Here is a 23,663-nt window from a genome sequence, read left to right on the forward strand (position 1 = left end):
ATTCAGGAGATCCCAGGTTCATGTCTCAGCTCTTAGACAGGCTGTGGTTTTTCTCAGCACCCCTAGCCAAATATCGAAATTGCCTCCTTCCAGATCCTTAAAATTTATTTTTTTCTAGTCCTGTCATTCTACATTCTATAATCCGAGTTATTGGCCGCGTCGTTAATCAAACCATAAATGAGTAATTTCACGTTCATGCTCAGAATACGAAACCGTGTTTTACACCCATGCATTGAACTGAAAATGTTTATTTTATGTATCTTAATTTGTAAGATTTGTTAAATCCTACTTAACATAGTAGCGGCATTGATTTGTATGACGAATAAACGTAACCTAATTAAATACTTTAATAAAGTATTCATAGTTTAAGGATGACATCCGACAGCTCAGAATATACAAACTCTGTAGCTTTAGTCTGCAATCTAACTATACCCACTGAGCGACCGCCGCTTGTCGGCGAAGTTAGTACCAAGCTTAGCGGATAGAAGGCGTCGCGTGGTCAGCGCAACCAATCGACACTGCCGGAGACCCGAGCCGCTATTTCCTTCAGATAGCTCCTCAGTTATCCTCATGAGGCTGAGTGGACCTCACTCCAGACCCACTACTTCTCAGAAAATCTGGTAGCGCCGGGAATCGATCCTGGGACCTCTGGATCTGTAGCCAGGAACTCTGACTACTAGACCACAGAGACGGTCCCTCAGGGTCGAATAATAAGATTAACGAATTGAAAGGATGAAGAATGAGACGACCGACCGAGATTTCAACCCCGGATCTCCCGAGAATGCAGCAGGAGTACTACTCAATCGCGACGTTTCGTAAGAATATCTGCATGACATTCGCTTGAAGTCGGGACTAAAGTTTTAGTCATCTCCCCATACGTCATGTGTTTCATAATAATTATAAATACAAACCACTCCGTCCAATGTGACATTTATAATTGTTAGTGTGACGGACCAGAATGAAACAAATCAAAAATGTTTCATAATACACTGTGACAATGAACGAATGCTTAGCCCAGTTTTAGAAATCACGACAATTTGATTTATTGTCGCTAGTTTTGTACTCAGTTCAGTGACGGTTTACATGTGCGACAAGAGATCCGGAGTTGTGGGCAACAAGGTGTAGGCAGGCCGTGGTCATCAACCGGTCTTCCTGGCGCCATCTTTATTAGCCACACGCCAACGAGAAGCAAAGTTGTTTACAGACTCGGGTCTGTAGTTCTTTGTTCAGTGTGATGAGTGTGTTGGATGTCCGGTGCTGTAGAGAGGGAATCCTTCTCATGGAACTTTCACTTTTCGGAATTCACGGCCATGAATGCCAAACAGGAAGGTTATGTAGTTGTGAGAGTGATACAGGGTAGCCTAGAAGTTGCTGACTGCAGTGTAGTGTAGCGGTGTGCCTACCCGGACGGCGTGAAATTTATTCACAAATTGGGTTAGTTGGGTTGCGTAATTGGAGTAAATAATAGGTATCACGATGGTTAGCTCAGGTACGTAGATGATGGATCGTTACAATGGCGAAGACACAGTAGAAGTCACACAGAGATACTTTAACGGCGTTATTTATTATTAGTATAATACCTGACGGGATTTACATAATACACATTCTAGTTCTTCGTAGAAGCTGCCCCTCATATCATCAGTTTTATCCTCTGTTGAGGCATTAACATTCAGAACAGTACCAATGGGAGAGAAGAGGAATGCATGTAGGATATTGGTGGGAAAGCCAAAAGGAAAGAAACCACTAGGAATACCAAGACGTAAATGGGTGAATAATATTAAAATGGGTATTAGATAGGATAGGGTGCTACGAGCTTGATTGATATGGCTCAGGGTAGGGACCAGTGGAGGGCCCTTGTGAACACGGTAATGAACCTTCAGATTCCGTAAAATGTTCGAAAAAATTGTAGTAGCTGCACAACTGGATGTTTCTCAAGAAGGGCTGAGCTCCATTAAGTTAGAAGAATACCGGAATGGAGCACTTATTGCTTCGCTTTTTTTTTTTAATTCGCTTAGTGGGGGGTGGAGTCCAACTGGGTACACTCGGCACGGCGGCCACTGAATGGCCTATTGAAGCCTGCCCCGGGTGATTATGATGATGGAGAATTTGGTGGAATGAAGATTGGCAGGGGAAACCGAAGTACTCGGAGAAAACCCGCCCCAGCGCCACTTTGTCTACCACAAATCCCACTTGACCCAACCCGGGATCGAACCTGGGCCGCCGCGGTGGGAAGCTAGCGACTAACCGCTTGAGCTATGGCGCGGCCTTTATTGCTTCACTTACTGTCTAACCCTGGAAATGAGAATATATGTACCTCCGAAACGTCGATTTATTAACCGGGCTGCGTGGAGTTACATCCCAGATGATCGAACTCTTTGTTACTTGTATCCTTCATTCCCGAAGGGCCTCGCTGTTAACAATCGTTTTGTCTGTTTTGGGTCAAGTCAGTTTATGTCGCAGATTCCGAGGCGCGCTGTGTCAGGAGGGCGTCACACCTTCTGAATGAAGCAATGAAACTACCTGCCTGCCAGAATGAGACGAAGGTCAGCCGTGTCTGCGGGCCACCTTGCGAGTTAGGGAGTTGTGACGTCACTGTGACGACACACGTGGGCATTGTCTTGTGTCAATAGCAACCTCCGGACTTCCTTCTTTTGTTTGGGCGTTTGGGGGGGGGATATGGGAAGAATTGTAGTGTCTGCATAGACAGAAGGAATTCACCAGACGGTTCGACAGCTGCTCTGCTCGTGTCTAATGTTGCAATGTACTAGTTGGCTTCCGGAGGTACTGGATTCGAAACTCGGCTTGCGGAGAGGTTAGCCCAGACCTCTCGTAACTCCCCTATAGGTTTTGGATCAGTTTTGACCCTCTCTGTTATGTATCTGTTGCTCTACAGCCCTTTGTTGGGCCTTGGCCACTTTTCAGTTTCTTAATCCTGTACACAGTCGGTAGGACTTCTTGGACGGGGATCAGCCCTCTCAAGGCCTCTAGCTATACACTGAACAACACAAACACAGAATAAAGGCACAGACATGCATGCCTCAAGTGGGATTCAAACTCACAACCCCAGTGTTCCAGCGGGCGAAGACTATTCATGCCTTAGACCCCGCGGCCACTGTGATCGGCGGTCTTATCATCAGAGAGGAAAAGAAAAAGGCTTGACAAAATACTATACTGAACTTTCAATCGTTTATTTACCAGTTGAAGAGCCCGTTGAAATTCAGTGACGAATGATTTCGTGTCTTTTTGGATTTGAAGTTCTCACGGCGGTGGCTCTGTGTCTAATGCTGTGTGGTTCGGAGTGAGTCTGACGTTTCGGAAGTACATATTGCCCCAGTCTTCGGGGCCGAAGAGTAGGCCAAACAAAATACCGGCATCAGAGGAGAGCAAACCGAGCCACCTGTTTCTACTGGTTTCTTGTATGGCTTGCTCTTCGACCCAGAATATGGAGCCCATATGTTTAACCGAAACGTCAGGCTATCTCCGGATTACACGTCTTTACAATCCAGAAGACCGCACTTCTGTGTTCGAACTCATGGCCTCATTTCTTCCTTTCGTTTATCCCGTTTGTGCCCGTATATCGTGCCCTAATTTCGCCGTTCAAATTGAAGTCGCTAGTACTATGGCTTGTGAGCGAAGGAACATAAACACACAGATAACACACGTGCATGGTCAGAACTATTTGTTTTATATATAGCATATATGTATATACACTCATGCTGGCTGGACGGCTGAGGAATTGAGGGTCGATTCCCGGCAGGGTCAGTAGAATTTTCTCGATAGAGTTTAGTAAAGGGGGCCGAGGCCTAATGCTGACCACTTCTCTCCATCTAATGTCGAGGTTACGAATACCTGGGTCTGTACCTCCACTTTTTCATGGCGTGGCGATTAATAAAGAAAGAACAGGGATGAAGGTAAGGCAAAGTTGTCCATGTAAGAAAGTAAAAAAAGTAAAGCTATCCCTGTAACAGGCCGTGAAGGTCCGTAGGTTTGTGAGACGTTGAGGGTCTCACATTATCTAGACAATCGGCTCAAAGATGGCGGTAAGGTTGTCAGGCTTACGCGCCGGCCGCACTTTACTCCCCAGGAAAATCATTTAATTAATTCCTGGCACTCATTTCTGTTAGAGGCTGAGTCGAACCCGGGGCCATAGTGCGGCCGGAAGGATTAGGTCAATTGAAAAAATCCAGTGACCTCATCGGGACTTGAACCCGCGACCTTCCAGCTTGTAGCATAGTGCCTCAACCAGCTACGCTACCGCGTGCCCCCCAAGTTGTCCCTGTACTTAACTAAGCCCCACGCCTTGAAGACGTATGGGCGAGTGGATGTATAGATCCACGTTTTCTTGATCTCGGCACTATTTGGAGGTTAGTGGTCAGCTTCAAGCCCCGACCGCTTTACTCCCGGGGATAGAGTCCCCCGGTACCCATTGGATAGGAGGCTGGGTGTGACTCAGAGCCGGTCTGGACTACGCGGATAAGAGAAAATTCTTGACTACCGGGACTCGAATTCCGATCTCTCGGTCGTCCGGCCAGTCGCTATACCGATACGCGCCCCAGCTCCCCCGCAGCAGAAGCTTTCCTTTTCACCCGTCAGTAAACAGAAGTAATTTTCCGCAGCTCAGTTAGAAATTATGTTTCGATGTAGGATCCATACGAAGGCATGCTTGCTTAACGAAGAGGTTGCTTAACAGGAACGTCACTGGACATGGGTCAACCTAAGGTTTATCTGCTTTTCTGTGTCTTTTAGGGCAAGTGGTACGTCTTCCTATCTCAGTAATTCATAATCTTCCTACCATTTAACTTGTCTGGTTACCCTGTTGCCGGGTCTGAACGCTGGTGAAAGTAGGGGTTCGGTTAGCAGGAGGATCCTGTACTGTTTAACAAGAAAACACATGCCGCGTCTCTCATGACATAGTGACTTGATAATTTAAGTAGGTACTTCTGAATTAGTTCTTAAATTTACCTGACAGTGCTTTATATAACAGTTGGCTTCGCCATTATAAGAACGCAAATGCAGTGAGATAAGTTGAACGCAGATGCAGTGAGTGAAGTTGAACGCAGATTCAGTGAGATAAGCTGAACGCAGATGCAGTGAGTGAAGTTGAACGCAGATGCAGTGAAATAAGTTGAGCGCAGATGCAGTGAGTGAAGTTGAACGCAGATGCAGTGAGATAAGTTGAACGCAAATGCAGTGAGATAAGAAGTTCCGGGACAGCAGCTTCATTAAATAAACATAAGTTCTTAATAATAATAGCAGTAATGTTGATGTACCTTTTCTGCGTTTATGTTCTGGTTCAGTCGTAACGAAGATTGATTTGCATTGAATTTCCATGGGTACAAGCCGACAAACAGACAAGCATGACTACAAACACGGACCTGCTTAGACTAGTTGTGTATAGAACGTACATTTTATAAGGAGAATAGTTCTAAAATGTCATATAAATCCAGTTTACTTTTTGTGTTGCCCCTAATGACGGCTCTGCGCCGCTGTACAGACGGCTTACGGCATTAGTATTTATGTTGTAACTAATGGTGAACCGAAAAACGTGTTGCCGTTTTCTCGGCGCGACAACCCATTTCGAGCACGATTTCCTGCAGTGTTCATGGAAACAAGCGGTAGGATTATCAGGAGCAGGACCGGACCGTGGCGATGTGTCAGGCTTCACAGAAAGACGTGGGTAGAGGCCGGAACAAGATTAAAAATCAGTACCGGCTGTCATGTTTGCGATTATTGGTATCAGATTCCGCGCGCGCTGTAAAAGTACTTGTAACACACAATTTGAGATACGATGGTGTATATTAAGATTACTCTGTAAGCGGCCTCCGGAGTCTAGAGGTAACGTTCCCACCTCATGACTCGTAGTACGCGGGTTCAAATACCCGGCGGAGGTCGTCGAATTTTTAAGGGCGGAAAAATTCAGGGAACAAGTCCTCCGGGAGGGACTTTAAGCCGTGGGTCCCGTGTCGTAGCTTTACGGCACGTAAAAGAACCTCATATCTCCAAAGGAGGTCACTGAGCCAAAATTACGGACGTTTCCCGCCCAACAGCAGTCTCTAATACCTCTGGTAGATGGGGGAAGCATTATAGATACCTCTCAGGTAGTAGAGCCGGTCTCGCTGGCTGGGCGGGACTGATGGTAAGCACCAGTACCGGTAGGATATAGAGACTGGTAGAAATCATAGAGGGAAGCACAATGGACCACTACAGGTCTGAGTGCATGGGGAAACCCACTCTCTCCAATAACTAACTAACTAACTAACTAAGATTACTCTCTTCTCGGATATTACTCCTTGTTTGGTAGATAGGTACCAACTTTTCGGAGGAGTTTCTTCTGCCCTGAGGATGAAGACTAGGCTCCTCCGAAGAGCTGGTAGGAATGTATCAGACAGCATGGCGTCATATCCCAGCAGACCATAATCATTGCTGGTGTTGAGAATTCCTCCATACCTGTACACTGTACTTTGCACGAAATGTTCTTGGGGGTTGCACCGCTCGAGAAATAGCCATTTTTCTTCGGCGATACGTGTTGCTTTATGAAGGGTGGGATGTTAGCTGAGTCAGTATACTGACTGCTGTCGGATAGACGACCAGAACACTTCTGGAAATCAGCATGGACCACATGCAGACTAACGATGGACACCAGTGCGCCTTCTGTCTGACCAGAGGTCTTCGCCCATAAGTAAAGTGGTTACAGCTTGAAGCCACATACTCACATCCATCTGATGTAATGATTTGTTCTTAGATTATTTCAGTTCATATTTTCAAATGCAGGAACTTGTTTAGTGTCTAATTAGAGAGGAAAAGGCCGCGCCATAGCTGAAGCGGTTAGTCGCTGGCTACCCACCGCCGCGGCCAGGGTTCGATCCCAGGTCTGGTCAAGTGGGATTTGTGGTGGACAAAGTGGCGCTGGGGCAGGTTTTCTCCGAGTACCTCGGTTTCCCCTGCCAATCTTCATTCCGCCAATTGCTCCACAATCACTCACCTAGGCCAGAAGTGGCCGCAGTACAAGGGACTTAGTCCCACCCCACTAGCATTAAAAAAATTACATAGGAAAACGATCATGACTGTTGAGGATGTAGGGATTTGAAAGAAGACTTCCATGGCCTATTTTAGTGTACTTCTCGTGTTTTTAGATCTACCAGCTGAGTTAAGGTTTGCAGGGTGTGTATGTTTAAATACAAACAAACTTGTGGCTTGGGTCCGCAGACGAACTATACCAACCGAGCTACTGCCGCTTGTCGTAGAAGTTAGTGCTAACTTTAGCGGATAGAGGGTGTCGTGTGGTCAGTGCAACGAATCTCCACGGTGGTTAATTTCGATTTTTCTAGACAGGAAAAATACAGTTTTAATTAGCTCCTCCCCGCAGTGCAGCTGTAACCACTGCCTCGCTGCTTATCATTTATCCTTGCGCGTAACCCACAGGGCGGTTCAGCAGCCACGGTCCCTATATCCTTTTCTTCTTGGCTGAAGAAACTTAGAGATAGAAAGAAGAACCTGGGGCCTGTATAGACAGTAGGCAGAGTTCGAACTGGTCACCGCTTGACCGCAGTTGAATCCGTTTTTTTTAATTCTCTTACTGGGGGGGTGGAGTCCAACTGGGTCCACTCGGCACGGCGGCCACTGAATGGCCTATTGAAGCCTGCCCCGGGTGATTATGATGAAGGAGAATTTAGTGGAATGAAGGTTGGCAGGGGAAACCGAAGTACTCGGATAAAACCCGCCCCAGCGCCACTTTGTCCACCACAAATCCCACTTGACCAGACCCGGGGTCGAACTCGGGCCGCTGCGGTGGGAGGCCAGCGACTAACCGCTTGAGCTATGGCGCGGCCTTGTTGAATCTATTAGGTCGAGGCGGTAACGTATCCGCCTTTAGGCCGTAGTCCCTATATGCGTCATTGTGGAGTAATTCTGTCAGGAAGTAAATTTTGCAGACATGGAGTACCGAAGTCGATATATTGATTCTGCTGCTGTAGAGGGAACAGGGGACTGGCCCTCGGGCAGTGGGAGACATTTCAAAGAACTGTTCATCAGTGGGTTGAATCATTGTTGCCAACTGTAAGAAATCTCCTACAAAGATAACTAAACTAAAAACGCAAGGGTGTCCCTTTGCTTTATTACACACCACGCCATGAACACGTACGGTGAATGGAGGTATATAGCTCCATATATTCTTAATTTCGGGCCTATATGGAAGGTACTAGGCAGCTTCACGCCCCGCTCGCTTTACCACCGTGGAAGGTGGCCCCTTTATCCATCGGATATGGGCCCCAGAGCCGGTATGGGTACGGTAGAGAAGAGATAAACTGCCACCGCCGGAAATCGAACCCCGATTATCCCGCCGTCCAAACGGCTTCCGTAGTCTAGAGGTAACGTTCCCACCTCATGACTCGTAGTACGCGGGTTCAAATACCCGGCGGAGGTCGTGGAATTTTTAAGGGCGGAAAAATTCAGGGAACAAGTCCTCCGGGAGGGACTTTAAGCCGTGGGTCCCGTGTCGTAGCTTTACGGCACGTAAAAGAACCTCATATCTCCAAAGGAGGTCACTGAGCCAAATTAACGGACGTTTCCCGCCCAACAGCAGTCTCTAATACCTCTGGTAGATGGGGGAAGCATTATAGATACCTCTCAGCTAGTAGAGCCGGTCTCGCTGGCTGGGCGGGACTGATGGTAAGCACCAATACCGGTAGGATATAGAGACTGATAGAAATCATAGAGGGAAACACAATGGACCAATACAGGTCTAAGTGCATGGGGAAACCCACCCTCTCCAATAACTAACTAACTATCCCGCCGTCCAGCCTGTAAGCTGGTCATATTGACCGAGCCACCCCTTCCAAGGTCAGTCTTAAACCTCGCGTTCCCGCTAAAATGTGTTTACAACCGTTTGATCTATTTCATTTTTGCGGAATAGGCATGTACTAGAAGTTGTGACATTGACCGCTTTGTTCAGCCCGTTCTGAGCATTGTGCTGTTGCAGTTTCCGATTCATGTTCTGGAGGGATCGAGTTCAGTTCTCGGCCTGGAGACATTTGGTTCCGACTGAAGATTTTATTGTTTTAGTCAGTTCCTTCCGGGGTGGTACCTTATCGGCCACAGCGGAGTCCTTCCTTGTCCTTTTCAATTAATAATCAGTAGTCCTGCCATTAAAACTGTTGACGGTGCCGTCACAAACAAACCAGTCTTGCTTGGAGCTCTCATACCAGAGGAAAAAGTGCAAGATTTTTCTTTGTTGTATCCTGATTTTTAGGAATATAATTGCAGAATATCCGCATAATATTTGCAGGCTTTGGAGTGTTTGTTGTTGTTAATATTAAATGGGTTTCAAACTTAATCAAGTTATGTAAATTAATTATAACAGTTAATTTCCGGTCTAGAAAGCGGAGATTAACGGCCGTGGGAATCCGTTCACGCGACACCCTGTATCCGCAGAAGTTGGCACTAATTTCGCCGACAAGCGGCGGTCGCTCGGTCGGTATAGTTCGCTTGCGGACTAAACCCGCGGATTATCAGTAACAGTTAATTTGACAGGATGTGGGTATTTCCATTTTCTCATTGTGTAATAGATGTTATTCCTTGAATGTACATCGAGGTCATGCAGTATTGGCAGTAACTAAAGCTCTGAATTTCCACAGTAACGCTTCAGCACAAAAACTGTTTTTTTATTATTATTATTATTATTAATCAGCAATCAGAATTTCATTCTATAAGCTAATGGTCTGTTTGGTTCGGTGTCTTGATGAGGAGTCGTCCAGCGACGGATCCTCGGTACCTTACATCAGGTCAATTGGCCAGTTTCTTTTTANTAAAACTGCACTGTTTCGTGCCTATGAAATCCATATACAAGGAGAATGAATTCAATATATTCTGTAGTTTTGACCAACACTCGGTTAAATCCACTGCCGATGCTTCGCCAATAACGAATCGGGAATTTGTGTTGTCCTTCCCGTAAGTGAGTAACCGCTCATTGCCCAAAATACCTTTGAAGCTGAGGCTTTGATCCTTTGCGGCGCAGTGTTCGCTGTATGCTCCACATACTCTTCGGAATCGAATTCGTTTGCTGTTAATTATTGTGCATGACGCCTGAAAACCGGAACAGCGGAGCCAGAGCGAAGGTCCATTGCTAGCCAACGGTTCGATAAGCACATTTTTGTGACAACACACAATTTACACGGATACGCGCTAAACTACAAAAGCGGCCGTGCTGACAAGAACGAGAGCATAACGTCAAACAGCCGTCGTTCAAGGCATTCGCAAATGAGAGGAGAACCAAAAACTAAGTCGGTCACAGTGGAAGAGAAGACACTCGTGGCCCAGTAAGTAGTGACGCAAGTCTTAGACAGTCATTGATTGTGAGCTGTCATAATTGATTGCAAATCTAAAGGAAGTGCTAATAAATTCAATCATCCAACCCAGAACCCGTTGTTAGTCAGGCAAACCCCTCTTACGTGACAGTGTTACCATCTGATGGTTTCTCCACGCATAACTTTTCAGTGGTTATGAAGAGTGTTGTGTTCTTGGATGTAACACCATGTAATCTCATAGATCTTCGCCGACGTTTCGGAAAACGTTCGTCTTCAGGGTTACCGAAGTTTCGGAGGGACGTGCTACTTCTGTCCTCTGTTCTGAAGATGGAGGTAACACTTTTCTCCGAAACGTCTGGCAGTCTGCCAAACTACGGCGTCACCGCCCTAAGAATCTCAAATATCACGTGTTTAGTGCTCGTATGTGCTCGCGTCCTGACGTCATCGACATAACCAGAAGTCTTCGTGTGTTCGTATCGCATACTTATAGGTCTTGCGTTTTGAATTTGTTGCATGTTTCTATTAAGTTTTTTTTCCTTGGCACTACAGCCCCAGTGGGCCTAGGCCTACCTCCATGAACTTCTCCATTCACTTCGGTTTTTTCTAAATCTTTCACATTCTGTAGGACTCCTTGGGCGGGTGATCAGCTCGTCGCAAGGCCTCTACCTGTACACGAACACAGAAAAACTCACACACTAAACATCCATGCCCTGAGTGGGATTCGAACCCACGATCCCGGTTTCCAAGCGAGCGAAGATAGTACATGCCTTAGACCGCTCGGCTACCGTGACCGGCTGTTTTTATTAAGTACACAACTAAACTTTTCATATGCTCTTTGAAGCGTAGACTCTTGGGGGAAGACCTGAATACGGCCACAGAAGTAAACTGGCCTTTTAATAGCAAATGGCAAATATAGTTTCTCATATGTAACAAACGGCAAGGAGTGGGAGTAAATGGATTACTTGTTCTTGGGGATGCACTAGATGTTTTTCCTGGAAGTAATAACCATTAATCCCATGGCGTTAACTGCAGGGAAAGTACATCCTACTTTCGTTACACACCTCCGAAATGTTTGCAAATTTCTGCCGGAGTACAGGGCGTCAATGCCAGGAGATAATGTTCTTCGTAAAGTACCGTAATCGACTGTACCCAGTTGTTAGAATTGCAATGTCTGTCAGTGACTGGACAAAAGACTGGGAAGGGGTTTCGTTTATACGAACTGATGCCGACGTAACTTCAGAGTCAACATAAACAACTCCATTGAGCACAGTCCATTAGAAACGACGGTCGCTCAGCTGGTCAAGAAACACCACTTTTATAGAACCTGCTTTGCAAGAACCCACCCCTGGATCCTATCCTGGTCCTCACCCACACATCCAATTTCTTTAAGACCCATTTTAATACTTTGGCGTATAGATCGCGAAGCAAAGAACGAGACAGCTGCCATTACTAGGCAGCGTCCCGCGCGCAACAATGGAAATACTGTTGGAGGCGGTGTCTTCCATGTGGTCCTCCCCGAGGTTATATCACCGACCGACTGAGGACTTGCGGGGTCGAATACCTTCACCGTGACCCTGCGAGTCGTAGAAGGCGAAGGAAGTCTCAAATCCGAGACAGTAAAATATGGTCGCGAGTCTCAAGGGACTCGGACCAGAGAAAGACTGCGCTGTCAGGGACCAGCAACATATATAAAAGACAGACCCGTCCTCTCATCAGAGAGGGCCCCCCACAAAAACAAAAATGCCAAGGAGTAATAAACAGGGCCCGAATTTTGATGACCTAAAATATGACCCGAAAATATAATATGCAGGGCCCGGATTTTGATGACCTGAAAATATTCAAGAAATGACCTATAAAATGACCGAAAAAATCCAGAAAGATGACCTAAAGGAGAAAAGAAAGAACACTTCGCTTCCATGTTATTCACATTTCAGAAAACATGAAGAAAAATTCCCTAAAATGGCCAAAAATGACAAGAAGTACCCTTAAAAGCCCAAAAAATTACCCCTAAAATGAAAAAATGACATTAAACCTAAAAATTTCAAAAAATGACCAAAAATTACCTATAAAATTTACATTTCTGTAACCAGCAGCTCATATCCGAGATTTATGTATTTAAGAGCATCGCATAGGATTCAAGGAAAAAAAGATGACATCATCAAAATCTAGGCCCTGGTAATAAATATCACAATGTGACTTGGACTTGCATATATTCGCAGTATTGGACAAGGCGATATGGGACATAGAAAGAATAAGTATAAACAGCAAGGGAAATACAGACTGACGGGAAGGATATGTGAAGTACGCCATTGAGATGGGCTCAGGTATCATGTTATACATAACCATATTTCATAAAGACTGGTGCAGGCATTCAAAAGTTAATAGTGGGTGGAGGGCTACACACGCATAGAGACAGCAAGGTGATATAAGCCAATATATTTTTCTTTTTTTCAAAATAAGGAAAGTGGACTATGAAGTATGCCATTGCAGTGGTATCCAGTGGAGTGAGGTTTGTAGCAAGTTTCGTGAAGAATGGCCAGCTGATTTGAAATATGAACTGGGAGCCACACAACAAACACGCACACATGCACACACAAAATAGCATGATCTCATGAGCCTGCTGCTTGGTGCTCACCTTTCCATCATTGTTCTCACTCTGCAGTAAGGTGCCTCGCTTTGTGATGAGGCTTAATGCCGCAGTCTGTGGGCATAGTGAGATGGGCTGTGTTGTCAGTCCTTTCGGCATATTTAATTGAAACACACAGAAAATTGGTATGCCATCCTATATATCAAACCAGTCCATGATTGTAGTGGACGGTTTATAACAGGCTTTGTTGTAATTCTAGTATGTACAGGCATGGGATGTGTTTAGGTCATGTAAATTTTATGTGCAGATTTAGCAAATGTTGTATAGTTGTTTGTTTACAAGCACATGGTTTCAGTCATGAGGTAGCCCACATCAAGGGGGTGGACAGTAAAGGGGAAAGAGCACAGCAGTACAGGCAAATATTGAACTTGTTACATCTGTCAGTCATTTTTTAATAATACTGTGGCATAACGTCAGAAAGGTGGAATGGTGGAGCCAGAGGAGATTTCTTTGCTAGGCAGCGGCTCAGTAAACACGTCTCCGCAGTCACGAATATACAAGCAACAGCAGAAGGCCCGTGGAAGTGTCCCTGTCTATGGTCTGTGCAGTGCAACAATTTACCGACAGTCAGCACTCATAATTAGTGGTTAGGCAAAAGCAGAGGAATTTCCACTGCTTTTACGCCTTTGCGAAACAATTGCTATTGAAGACATGACAGAGTGAGAAGACGTAGTTCGTGCCTTAGTAATTTGCAGAGTATGTAGATAGTGAGACTGTTATGATTATTTGTAGTTACAGAGTTATAAGCGTTAAGTAAATGTGTCTGGTCAGTAGCACGTGATGCTGCAAAGCAGATCAGAGATAATAGCCTTATGTAAAGGATTAAGCCTATTAGCACCTCACAGATTACAATTAGGCTGAAGTCCATGATATATACACAGTGTCCGTCTTGCAGTGCATCCACTCTCACCTGTCACTTCACAACATGTTTCGGCATCATAGTGCCATCATCAGGTGCTCCATTTACACTAATCCATTGCACTGCATGCCATTATGTCAATATAAAACTATTTAAAAAGCATTTTAAAATATTTGTCAGTTATAATAAATTTTTTGTAGACCAAAATCTTGCTAAGATATTCATCTCATCTGTCCCAATTCAAAACCCGCGCATGGTTCCTCCACTATGGGAATCGTTCCTCCTATATGCCGTGTGTATTGTCTCTCGTGATGCGTGTTCCCTTTTTGGCTGCGGGTGTTGTAATGCCTGATGATGGCACTATGATGCCGAAACATGTTGTGAAGTGACAGGTAAAAGTGGATGCACTGCAAGACGGACACTGTATATATATCATGGACGAAAATCAGTGCAACAGGACGCTAAAACACAACATTAAGGCTGAAGTCACATGTTACAGTGCAGTAGTGGTAGTTTAAAGTGAAGTCAGTAGAAATTGAAATCCCTGTGGTCTGTGTTGTAAGGTGAGATACATGCCAGAAATGTGTGCTGTGGTCAAAAAGTTGTTAAAACTGAATATGACTACAGCATAGTTTTGCTTGAGAACCATTGATTTAGAGGTTATTCCTGTTAGTGGACTTTCTGTTGTCTCCAAAGCTGTGCATATTCTTTCTCTTCCCCGGTGTGAAGATTTAGAACTCATTCTGAGGCTGCCATAATTGGTCTTTCCATGTTGATACTAATGCTATATCTTTTAGTTAAACCAATTAAGGTTCCCACACATAGTATTAAAGGTACCATTCTCAGTCACAACACAGAGGCAGCCAGTTCTTCTGCAGAAATTTTACCTATCTACCAGACTATATGGGGTCACATTGCTGAAGACTGATCATCATTCTCTTTTATTCAGAAATATCTCATTCTGTTAATGCTATGAGTCACATGTGTTTGTTGCTATAAAAATAATTTGTGTGATCACTCACTCACTCACTCACTCATGGAGCTGAACCCTTCCTTAGAAGCCACAGATTGTGCAGCTACTCAGGAACTTCCCAGCATTTTATGGAACCCGAAGTTTCATTAACGTGTTCACAAGAGCCCTTCAGTGGTCTCTATCCTGAGCCAGATCAGTCCAGTCTGTACCATCCCATCCTATCTGTCCATTTTAATATTGTTCACCCACCTACGCCGTAGTCTTTCCAGTGGTCTCCTTCCTTCCGGCCTTCCCACCAATATTCTATATGCATTTGCCTTCCCACCAATATTCTATATGCCCAGTCCATCTCATATTCCTTGACTTGATCATTCTAATTATACTTGGAGAAGAGTACAGGTTATGAAGCTCCTCATTATGCAGTTTTTACCAGCCTCCTGTCACTTCATCTCTCTTGGGTCCAGATATTCTCCTGTTCTCAAACACCCTCAGTCTGTGTTAGTCCCTTAATGTCTGAGACAAATTTTCACACCCATACAGAACCACAGTCAAAATTATACTTTTGTATATCCTAATTTTAATATTTTTAGATGGCAGATAAGAAGACAAAAGGTTCTGGACTGAATGGTAGCAAGCATTACGCGAGTTCAGTCTCCTCTTAATTTTCTCCTGAATCTGGTTTTGATTTCTTATAGTCGTTCCCAAATATTTGAACTGTGCCATGTTTTCAAAACATCTGTTAGCTGTCTTTTGCACTGCACTATGGAGACAAAACAACAATATATACTTAGTTATCTCTGTCTTTACTTCTTGACCAACCTCCTTAGTAGCATCAATTAAAACTTCTTTGTTTTTCTTTATGGTATCTATATTATCAACCAGCAGATTAACATCATCAGCATAAGACCAATAGCTGATGTATCCTATTTAATTTCAGTCCCACGTGGTTTTCCTGGACCTTCCTAATGGCATATTCTAAATCAGAGTTAAAGGCAGTGGCAAAAAAGCATCTCCTTGTTTTAGACCATCCTGGGTAGGAATATTATCAGACAGATGTTTACATGTACAGAATTTTCTATACATTTCGTTTAAACACATTTTAATGAGCCTAACTAGTTTCATGGGTACCCCAAACTCTTGACAGTATTGTACAGTACTTCCCTCCTACCTGAATTATAGGCTTGCTTGAAGTCTATTAATAGCTGCTGTACTGTCTCATTGTACTCCCATTTTTTCTCCAGTATCTGACAAATACAGAAGATCTGATCAGTAGTTGGTGTGTTATGTCGAAACCCATACTGATGATCCCAATCATCCATATATGGACTAACCTTGAGAACCTTGTGAACTGGTACTATAATAGACTTCTTCCACTGATCAGGCAATTTTTCTTATTCCAGGTAGATTTGCTTAGCTTATGGATCTTGAGTGTAATATTTCACCTTCTGCTTGAATCAGCTCTGCCAGAATTTGATCACTACCTGGTGATTTATACCTTTTCAGCTTTGGAATAGCAATTTCAACCTCAGGAGGGCTAGGATCAGGTACTAACAGCTCAGCTGTATGTATTTCTATCTGCTTAACATCATGTTCAATAACATGAAAGAAGTAGATCTTCCACCTATTCAAAATGTTGTGGGAATCTGCAAGCAGATGACCATTCTCATCCTTCACTAATTACTTCTAGGTTGGTGACCCCTCATAAAGTCATTTATTCCTCTGTACAGTTCTCTAATGTTCTTGTTCTTACTGGTCATTGCAAGCTCATCAGTTTTGTCTTTCAGATATTCCCTCTTTTTATTCCTGAAATGCCCTCTGATTTCACATATTAAATCGTTCAGCTTATCCCCATTATGTAAGATTTGAGGCTTTCACGGCGGTGACTATGAAGAAAGCAGTCTTCTGGGATTTGGCACCGTGTATATGTGGTGTCACAGTCTGCTTTTACCGGTTCTCACGGTCTCTTCGCTTTGCAGATTTCTTATATTTTTTCTTCTACCCTGAAGATGGAGGCGATACGTTCCTCCGAAACGTCGGTTAACACCACATATACACGGTGCCAAATCCCAGAAGACTGCTTTTTTCTCCTTATCCCCATTATTTTGCTTGGATCCTGTAACCACTGCAGTCTGTCTTATTTCCTTTGGTCTAATAATTTTAAACATCCTTCATCGAACCACGTCTTATGCTACTTCAGTTCATTATAACCTAGACTCTCTGGCAGAAATTTTGATATTCTCTCTTACAGTTTCCCAAGCCTTTTTAACATTCACCTCAGTGTCTAAGTTTTCCAAAGCCGCGAACCTCCTTGAGATTTCAACACAATACTGCTCCTTACCCTCTACCTCGTTTAATTACTTGAGATTGAACCTCTCCATATGAACCGTGTGCATTGTTTGTTTACTCACTGCCAGTCTTTCCCAAACCTTTGCCACCATCAGACAGTGGTCAGTATCACAATCTGCTGCCCTGAATGATTGGACATCAAGTATACTTCAATGCCATCTCCTGTCTATCAAAATATGGTCGAATTGATTGTGTATCTCCCCATTAGGAGATGTCCAAGTAAATTTATGGATATTACGATGTGGGAATATTGTACTTTTGACAGTAACATTTTAGGATGTGCAAAGTTTACTACTTGTAACTCCATCATAATTTACTAATTTCGTGTAAACCATCATTCCCGATTGTTGGTTTGAAAATGTCTTCCCTACCTACTTTGGCTTTGAAATCTCTGAACAAAATTTTCATATGGTATTTTGGGAATTTATCAAAAACATGTTCTAGTTCTTTGTAGAACCTACCCTACATGTCATCAGTTTTATCTTCTCTTGGGGCATGAACATTTCAGAACAATCATAATACCAGTGACCTATTTGTATTATATATGACATCCTATAACTAACTGAAAAGCAGATAAATGTACGTGTCAAAGATCTGAGTTTTTCATGGCCATGAAGAGGCATATTGTAGTCATCTGGGTTATGACAATGCGTTGTGTGGCAAGAATGTACCAACCGTCAACCCCTCTTCTTGATAATAGTATTCATGTTCAGATGGAGGTAGGAGGTTTCTCTGAAACATTGTTGCCAACCTGCCAGTGTTCATGATTTCATAACCCAGAAGGTCACAATATGAAGTGAACATATTATTTTATTTCTGTTGTGTCTAGAGCTAATCTCTGGTGCTTGCAATAGGTTATTCAAGGAGCAACTATGATATTGCAGAATTATCAAGAATTTCTTGTTGTTGCAGGTACAAGAGTCGTGGTGTGAGCAGCCAGTGCCCACGGGCGTCTCGTTACGCCTCATCTGCCTCTGCATCTGCTCCAGCTACAGCTGCATCCAGCCTGGAGCTGAGGGAGTTGCGTCGTCACAATTACAAGGCTGCCGTCCTGCCCAACAAGTCGGCCTCATACCTAGAACACCGGCGCACCCGCAGCAGCCGGGGCATGAACATGGGGCAGAAGATATCAGGCATGTAGTAGAGAGTATCACATGTTACAGAAGTATTGAAATTAGGAGGATTGAGCAGGTAGGATGAAGTACAATGTGGACCTAGCCCCTGGCACATTTATGGTAGCTGAGAAAATCTGACAGAAACCGTGAAAATGAATGGCTAGGGTGATGCTGTGACAGACCCAACAACCTCCTTTCGACAAACAACTCAGTCCCACATTATTTTAAATGACCTACATGGAATAGAAATGCGAAAGGAGGAGGAGGAAGAGGTTTCTTAATTCACTTTTTCATCATTCTGCATTAGATTTGGAGTGGCAGCCATATAGTACAGCATACAAAACTCAGTGTAGACTTGGTCTGAAACTGGCAAGAGGACTGAAATAACATTAGATGCTGTTTCCGGTTTTCAGAAAAAGTCTTGACATTGATGAACACTTTGCTACAAACAAGATAAGTTACCTTGAAATGGCACTCTTCTTTTCTGTTCTGAGTAGCTTTGATGAAAGAAACACCCCAGACAGGCGTTGCAGTTTCTAAAATGATCCACCTGCAGATTACATTCTTTTGGGATGTGTCATCTTGTAGTTTTGAATGTTGGTAGATGTGTATGTATCTGCCAAACTATACTGTCACATCCCAGAGGACTGTAATTTTCATATTGTCATGATCTGGTGATTAGACACGAGGTTTAGGTTGGTAACTGGATTTATTTGACTCTTATAACTTGTAACTACAGGTAACTAACAGTTTCACAGATCTACACACTCCAAATCACTGTACTTCAGAACACATGAAGTCTTCATGTCTTCTCCAGTCATTGCCTGGTAACGGTTCTCAGCAATGGAGATTCTTCTGCTTTCATGCTTACATCATTGCCAGCTGGCTTCCATCTCACAACTAACTCATGACAGTGACTGGCTCAAGTCAAAGTTATGCTATAACCGACTCTCAGTCTGTCTTGGTGTCAAACCCCATCTGGGGCCCAAGACAAAATTTTTGTTGCTGTCAGACAGTTGCTGGTTTGTTTGTGTGGGGTGCCCTCTGTGATGAGAGGATGGGTCTGTCATTTACAGTTGCTGCTGGCCCTTACCAGTGCAGTCATTCTCAGGTCTGAGTCCTGTGAGACTCATGACCATATTTTATGCTCTCAGATTCAAGACCCCTAGCTTGGAGGGCCAGGTCCCTGTATTTATGTCACCCAGGAATATGGTGGCCCAGCTATATACCTCCAAGCACTGGGTTTCCTTTTCATTGCCTCCTATGGCTCACAGGACTATAGAGGAGGTATTGCAACCTACCTCCACACAGGCTTCAGCAACTGACTCTCCCGGTGACACTCATTCTGTATAGCCATGGCATGGACTGCACCACTTAACAGCGGTTCCTCCGTTGTTATGTGACTTGTTTGTTCCCACACCCAATAATGTCACAACGTTCTGTGCCATGGGAACCTCAAATATTATGTCCATGCCATCGGCGTTTTGGGTGAGGGCATCTTATTCCTATACTCAAACTTGCCAGTCATGTTTGTCCTTGAACAGCTTATCCTCAGAGGCTAGTTTAGATGTGTATTAAAAATGTCAATAAGACCATCTCAGTTATAGTGTTATAGATTAGGGTCAAAAAGTTGTATGCCAGAGTTGAAGTTCTCACATCTTCCTATATTCCTGTGAAGTGGAATTACATCATATACATGTTCCTTGAGCTTTGATGTTGTCATGGAAGTGAATATTAAGGCTGTGAGCTTTTTAGACATGCCATCTTGTAGTCTGGGCGATGGATACCATCATTTTGGAAGAACCATCAACCATCATCACGTCCTAAAAGATGTGATCTTAGTATTGTAACGTGTTTGGAGTAGATACTTCCATGGTAGTGCAATAACAGTGAGCCGTTGCATAGACAATGCCGAAATAACGAACGCGTTTCCCTGGAGATGGACAACAGGAGGTCCGTTACGTAACAGCGGACAGTAGAGACGAAACAGTGAGGAATGGTGTCTGTCATCCAGTCCGCAGAACACCTACATAAGCCGAGAGCTACAGAGAGAGAAGAAGACAAAAAGAAGTCAGTATTGGGATAGCCATTGCCAAAGACAGTTGAGATCCAACCGTGGCCAAGGATAGTTGAGACGTCGCATTGGAGTACTGGGCCAGAAGTCAAGTGATACTGCAAGCGATAATAATTGTAAGGTGTGTAAGTGTGAGTGTCCAATAAAGATTCGCTAAATCCGAGACCCACATGAAGTTATTTGTCGCGTGACATACCCAACATGTGACAATATTAATTGTATTGGCTGTAAATTTATGGCTAAATTAGCAGTTACTCAGGCAAGGTTGGTATAAAAGTAAAGCTATCCCTGTTTAACAGGCTGTGAAGGCTGTAACATAACAACATACCAAGAAATACGGGGGTCTGACATGTAGAAAGGTTCTCATAACATGAGACACGCAATGCTGAGATTCAGAGATCTGGATCCTGACTGTGAAATAAGAGTTGGGCTATTATATGAGAGAGTAAAATTACTTATTACCTTGTAAGATTTATATGAAAAGGTAAAGTCAAGGGATCACAATGACTGTGTGGTCTAAAGTATGCAGTGTTTTTGACTGCCCAAATACCAGGATCATGTGTTCAAATACCATGCAGGAGGTTAATTATGTCCATCCTTTATTGCATTAATGTTGTCCTATGTAGGTAGAAGCCTTGTGATGGACTGATCCAACATCCAAGGAAACCTGTCAGTTGTGTAAATAATTCTTACTTTGTAAATGTGTAATATTTATTTTGCTATAAGATGGCTTTGTCTTGATGACAGGAGGTGTAAAGACTGTGAATCGTGAGAGTCCTCAGCCCTACAAGCCCGTAATCCCTCGTGAGCTGGCCCAAGAGTTCACTCGTCCAGCTCGCTTGGATGCACTATTGGACATGCCACCTGCAAGTCGCGACTGTCAGATGAAGCATGCCTGGAATGCAGAAGATCGCTCATTAAACATCTTCGTTAAGGTATAGAATATTTTTTTATGAACAGATTATTAATGGCTTTAAAGGCAACTCAGTTGCGTTGGTTATTTACAACAGACTGAGCTAGCAGAACAGAACATAACTAGTTTAACTCAGATTTTGGGTTTCTCCATGCTAGAAGTAATGGAGGTCTCTAGAGCCTCAGTTGTGAAAGTGAGGTTAGATACACATTAACATAGGGGAGGCTTTGTACATGTATTACATTCTACTCCCTACAATTCATCAGCAACCAGACACTTGAAATGGAATCATATGCTTTGTATTTAATGAAACTGAAGCTGTGAGATAAAAATATTGGCATTAGACACTGCAGTGTAATTCGGAGAAATTATCTGCCATACACTAAAGCTAACTTATGGTTATGATCAGATAAATCACATTATATGTGATGAGTATTTCATGTAATTGGTGATGACTGCCAGCATGTTGGAAGAGCAAGTAAGCATCTTGATTAAGTGTTAACTATTAAAGCACTGAATGCATCCTGTTGTATTTTCTGCAGTCCATACATTGTAATAAATTTTGTCTTCCAAGCATTTCATAAATTCATACCCATGATATTGATATTGTAACGTGTTTCTGGTTACTGAAGACGCCGTAGAGATGGTTAATTGGTTTATTTAACAATCTACAAGAAACAGCTACAATTACTTATCACACAGTTGCAGGGTTTCACACTTTATAACCCTAATCGCATTAATCTGTTAACACTGTTGCGGGGTTTCACGATTTATAACCCTATGCGCAAATCAGTTCACTCTGTGTTCAGTAGTCTACACGTTGACAGTAGGGGAGCTAGGTATCACTGTATCACACGCTCCCAATTAAACAATCACACACACGTCCGGATCTTCTTTCCGCGACGGCTGCTATACTCCAACTTGTAGTCGGCTGACTGGAGAACTGTTGATAACACACTAGCTCATAGGCTTGCTCGGAAATATCTTTGGCGATGGGCACGTTATAACTTGACTCGGTGCCTGTTACGTTACCACTCGGCGGTGGTCACAGTACAACTGACTGGTAGCTGCTGTGCAGTTCCCTTATATATCCGCAGTGGTGCCTGTTGCGTGCCACGTCATCCTGTTGCGTCACCGTTACGTTACCGTGCGGAGGAGGGGGAGGGGAGCGCTGACTCACCCGCCACGTCACTGCTGGTGGGGGGGGTTCTCCTTTGCGCAACATGTCACAATATAATTAAACTTACTCGTACGTTTTAATTATTCAAGTTAGTACAATAATATAATGGGAATTTCACAGGTCTTAATGGGTGGAGATGATGCATGTTCATTGCATAATCATCTGGGTATAGTACGGTTTTGAAGAATAAATACTGAACAGTCTTTAAACTGGGCCTCAGGATTGCATATGAGGAGAAGTGTGGGAAGTAGTAGCAGGACTGTGGTTGCAGCTGCATGGCTAAGGCCCCTGACTGATCTGTACACACCCTGCAATTCTTATCTCAGTCAGTAGACTGGGCCAGGTCCACTATACATTTAATTGAAAATGGCTGTCTCTCTAAATAGAATAGGAAATTTTTTTTTCAGTGAATGCACCCTGTTGTGTATCATATATTATTTTTTACTGTAAACCGTCACAACACAACAGTCAATAATAGAGCTACTTACACATGTTATTGATTGTTGTGTTGAGACGGTTTCAGTAAGAAATAATGAAATAGGAAACATTTAAATGGAGAAGAATATTGCATGTTGTATACATTTGTAGCCAGGCATGGAAATTATTTTAGAGCGTTAAAGTCCAAACATGTGAAGGAGTGTGACTGCAGTTATGGAGAACTGAGATGGGAGCTACATGTGTTAGCAGTATCTCTGGTTATAAACCATTTGCATGTCTACAAGCCATTGCCGTAATTCTTAATGATTCTGTCTCCACACACTGTGGAACAGAGATTTCTGATTTCTGTTACTTTACCAGTTTTAATCATGGATATACAGCCTTATGCCTTAAGGAATTAAATGCCCTTATAACCTCAAGAAAAAAATAAAATTGGAGCTAGAACCATTAAGAAGTAAGGCAGTGAAGTAGGGGTGGGGTGTGTGTGTGGGGGGGAGGGGGAGGCTTTCACTGAAGTAATGTAAACACTGATTTTGATTGCTGCATTTCTGAATACAATTTGCAGATGTTTTCTGGCATTATAGATAATTTATGTGAAGTAAATGTTAAAAATCAACATTAAAGAACATGGACAACAAAGTGTAAAGATAAAGTTATAATGGTGCTTAATTGAATACTTTGCCATGAAGACATATGGGGGAGTGGAGGTATAGCTTGATACATTCTTAACTTCAACTGTAGAGGTGGCTGAGTAGGCAGGTTCACATACCAGTTTTATTTCTTTGGGGGGGTTGGAGTACCTGTAGATAGAAGGCTT

The 23,663-nt window shown here is 43.5% G+C and overlaps 1 protein-coding gene across 2 annotated transcripts in view; it reads left to right on the forward strand.

The window, feature by feature from the left end:
- The window catches only part of LOC111863932 (protein gustavus), a 106,778-nt gene that overhangs the window by 72,288 nt on the left and 10,827 nt on the right, over positions 1-23,663 (forward strand). For both annotated transcript variants that reach the window (XM_023850761.2, XM_023850762.2), the window contains exons 2-3: positions 18,039-18,259; positions 21,063-21,250. In XM_023850761.2, the coding sequence (XP_023706529.1) occupies positions 18,039-18,259; positions 21,063-21,250 (409 nt within the window). The remainder of the gene's footprint in view (positions 1-18,038; positions 18,260-21,062; positions 21,251-23,663) is intronic.

Source organism: Cryptotermes secundus, unplaced genomic scaffold, assembly GCF_002891405.2.
Source record: "Cryptotermes secundus unplaced genomic scaffold, Csec_1.0 scaffold171, whole genome shotgun sequence".
In the NCBI taxonomy this organism is placed as follows: Eukaryota; Metazoa; Arthropoda; class Insecta; order Blattodea; family Kalotermitidae; genus Cryptotermes; species Cryptotermes secundus.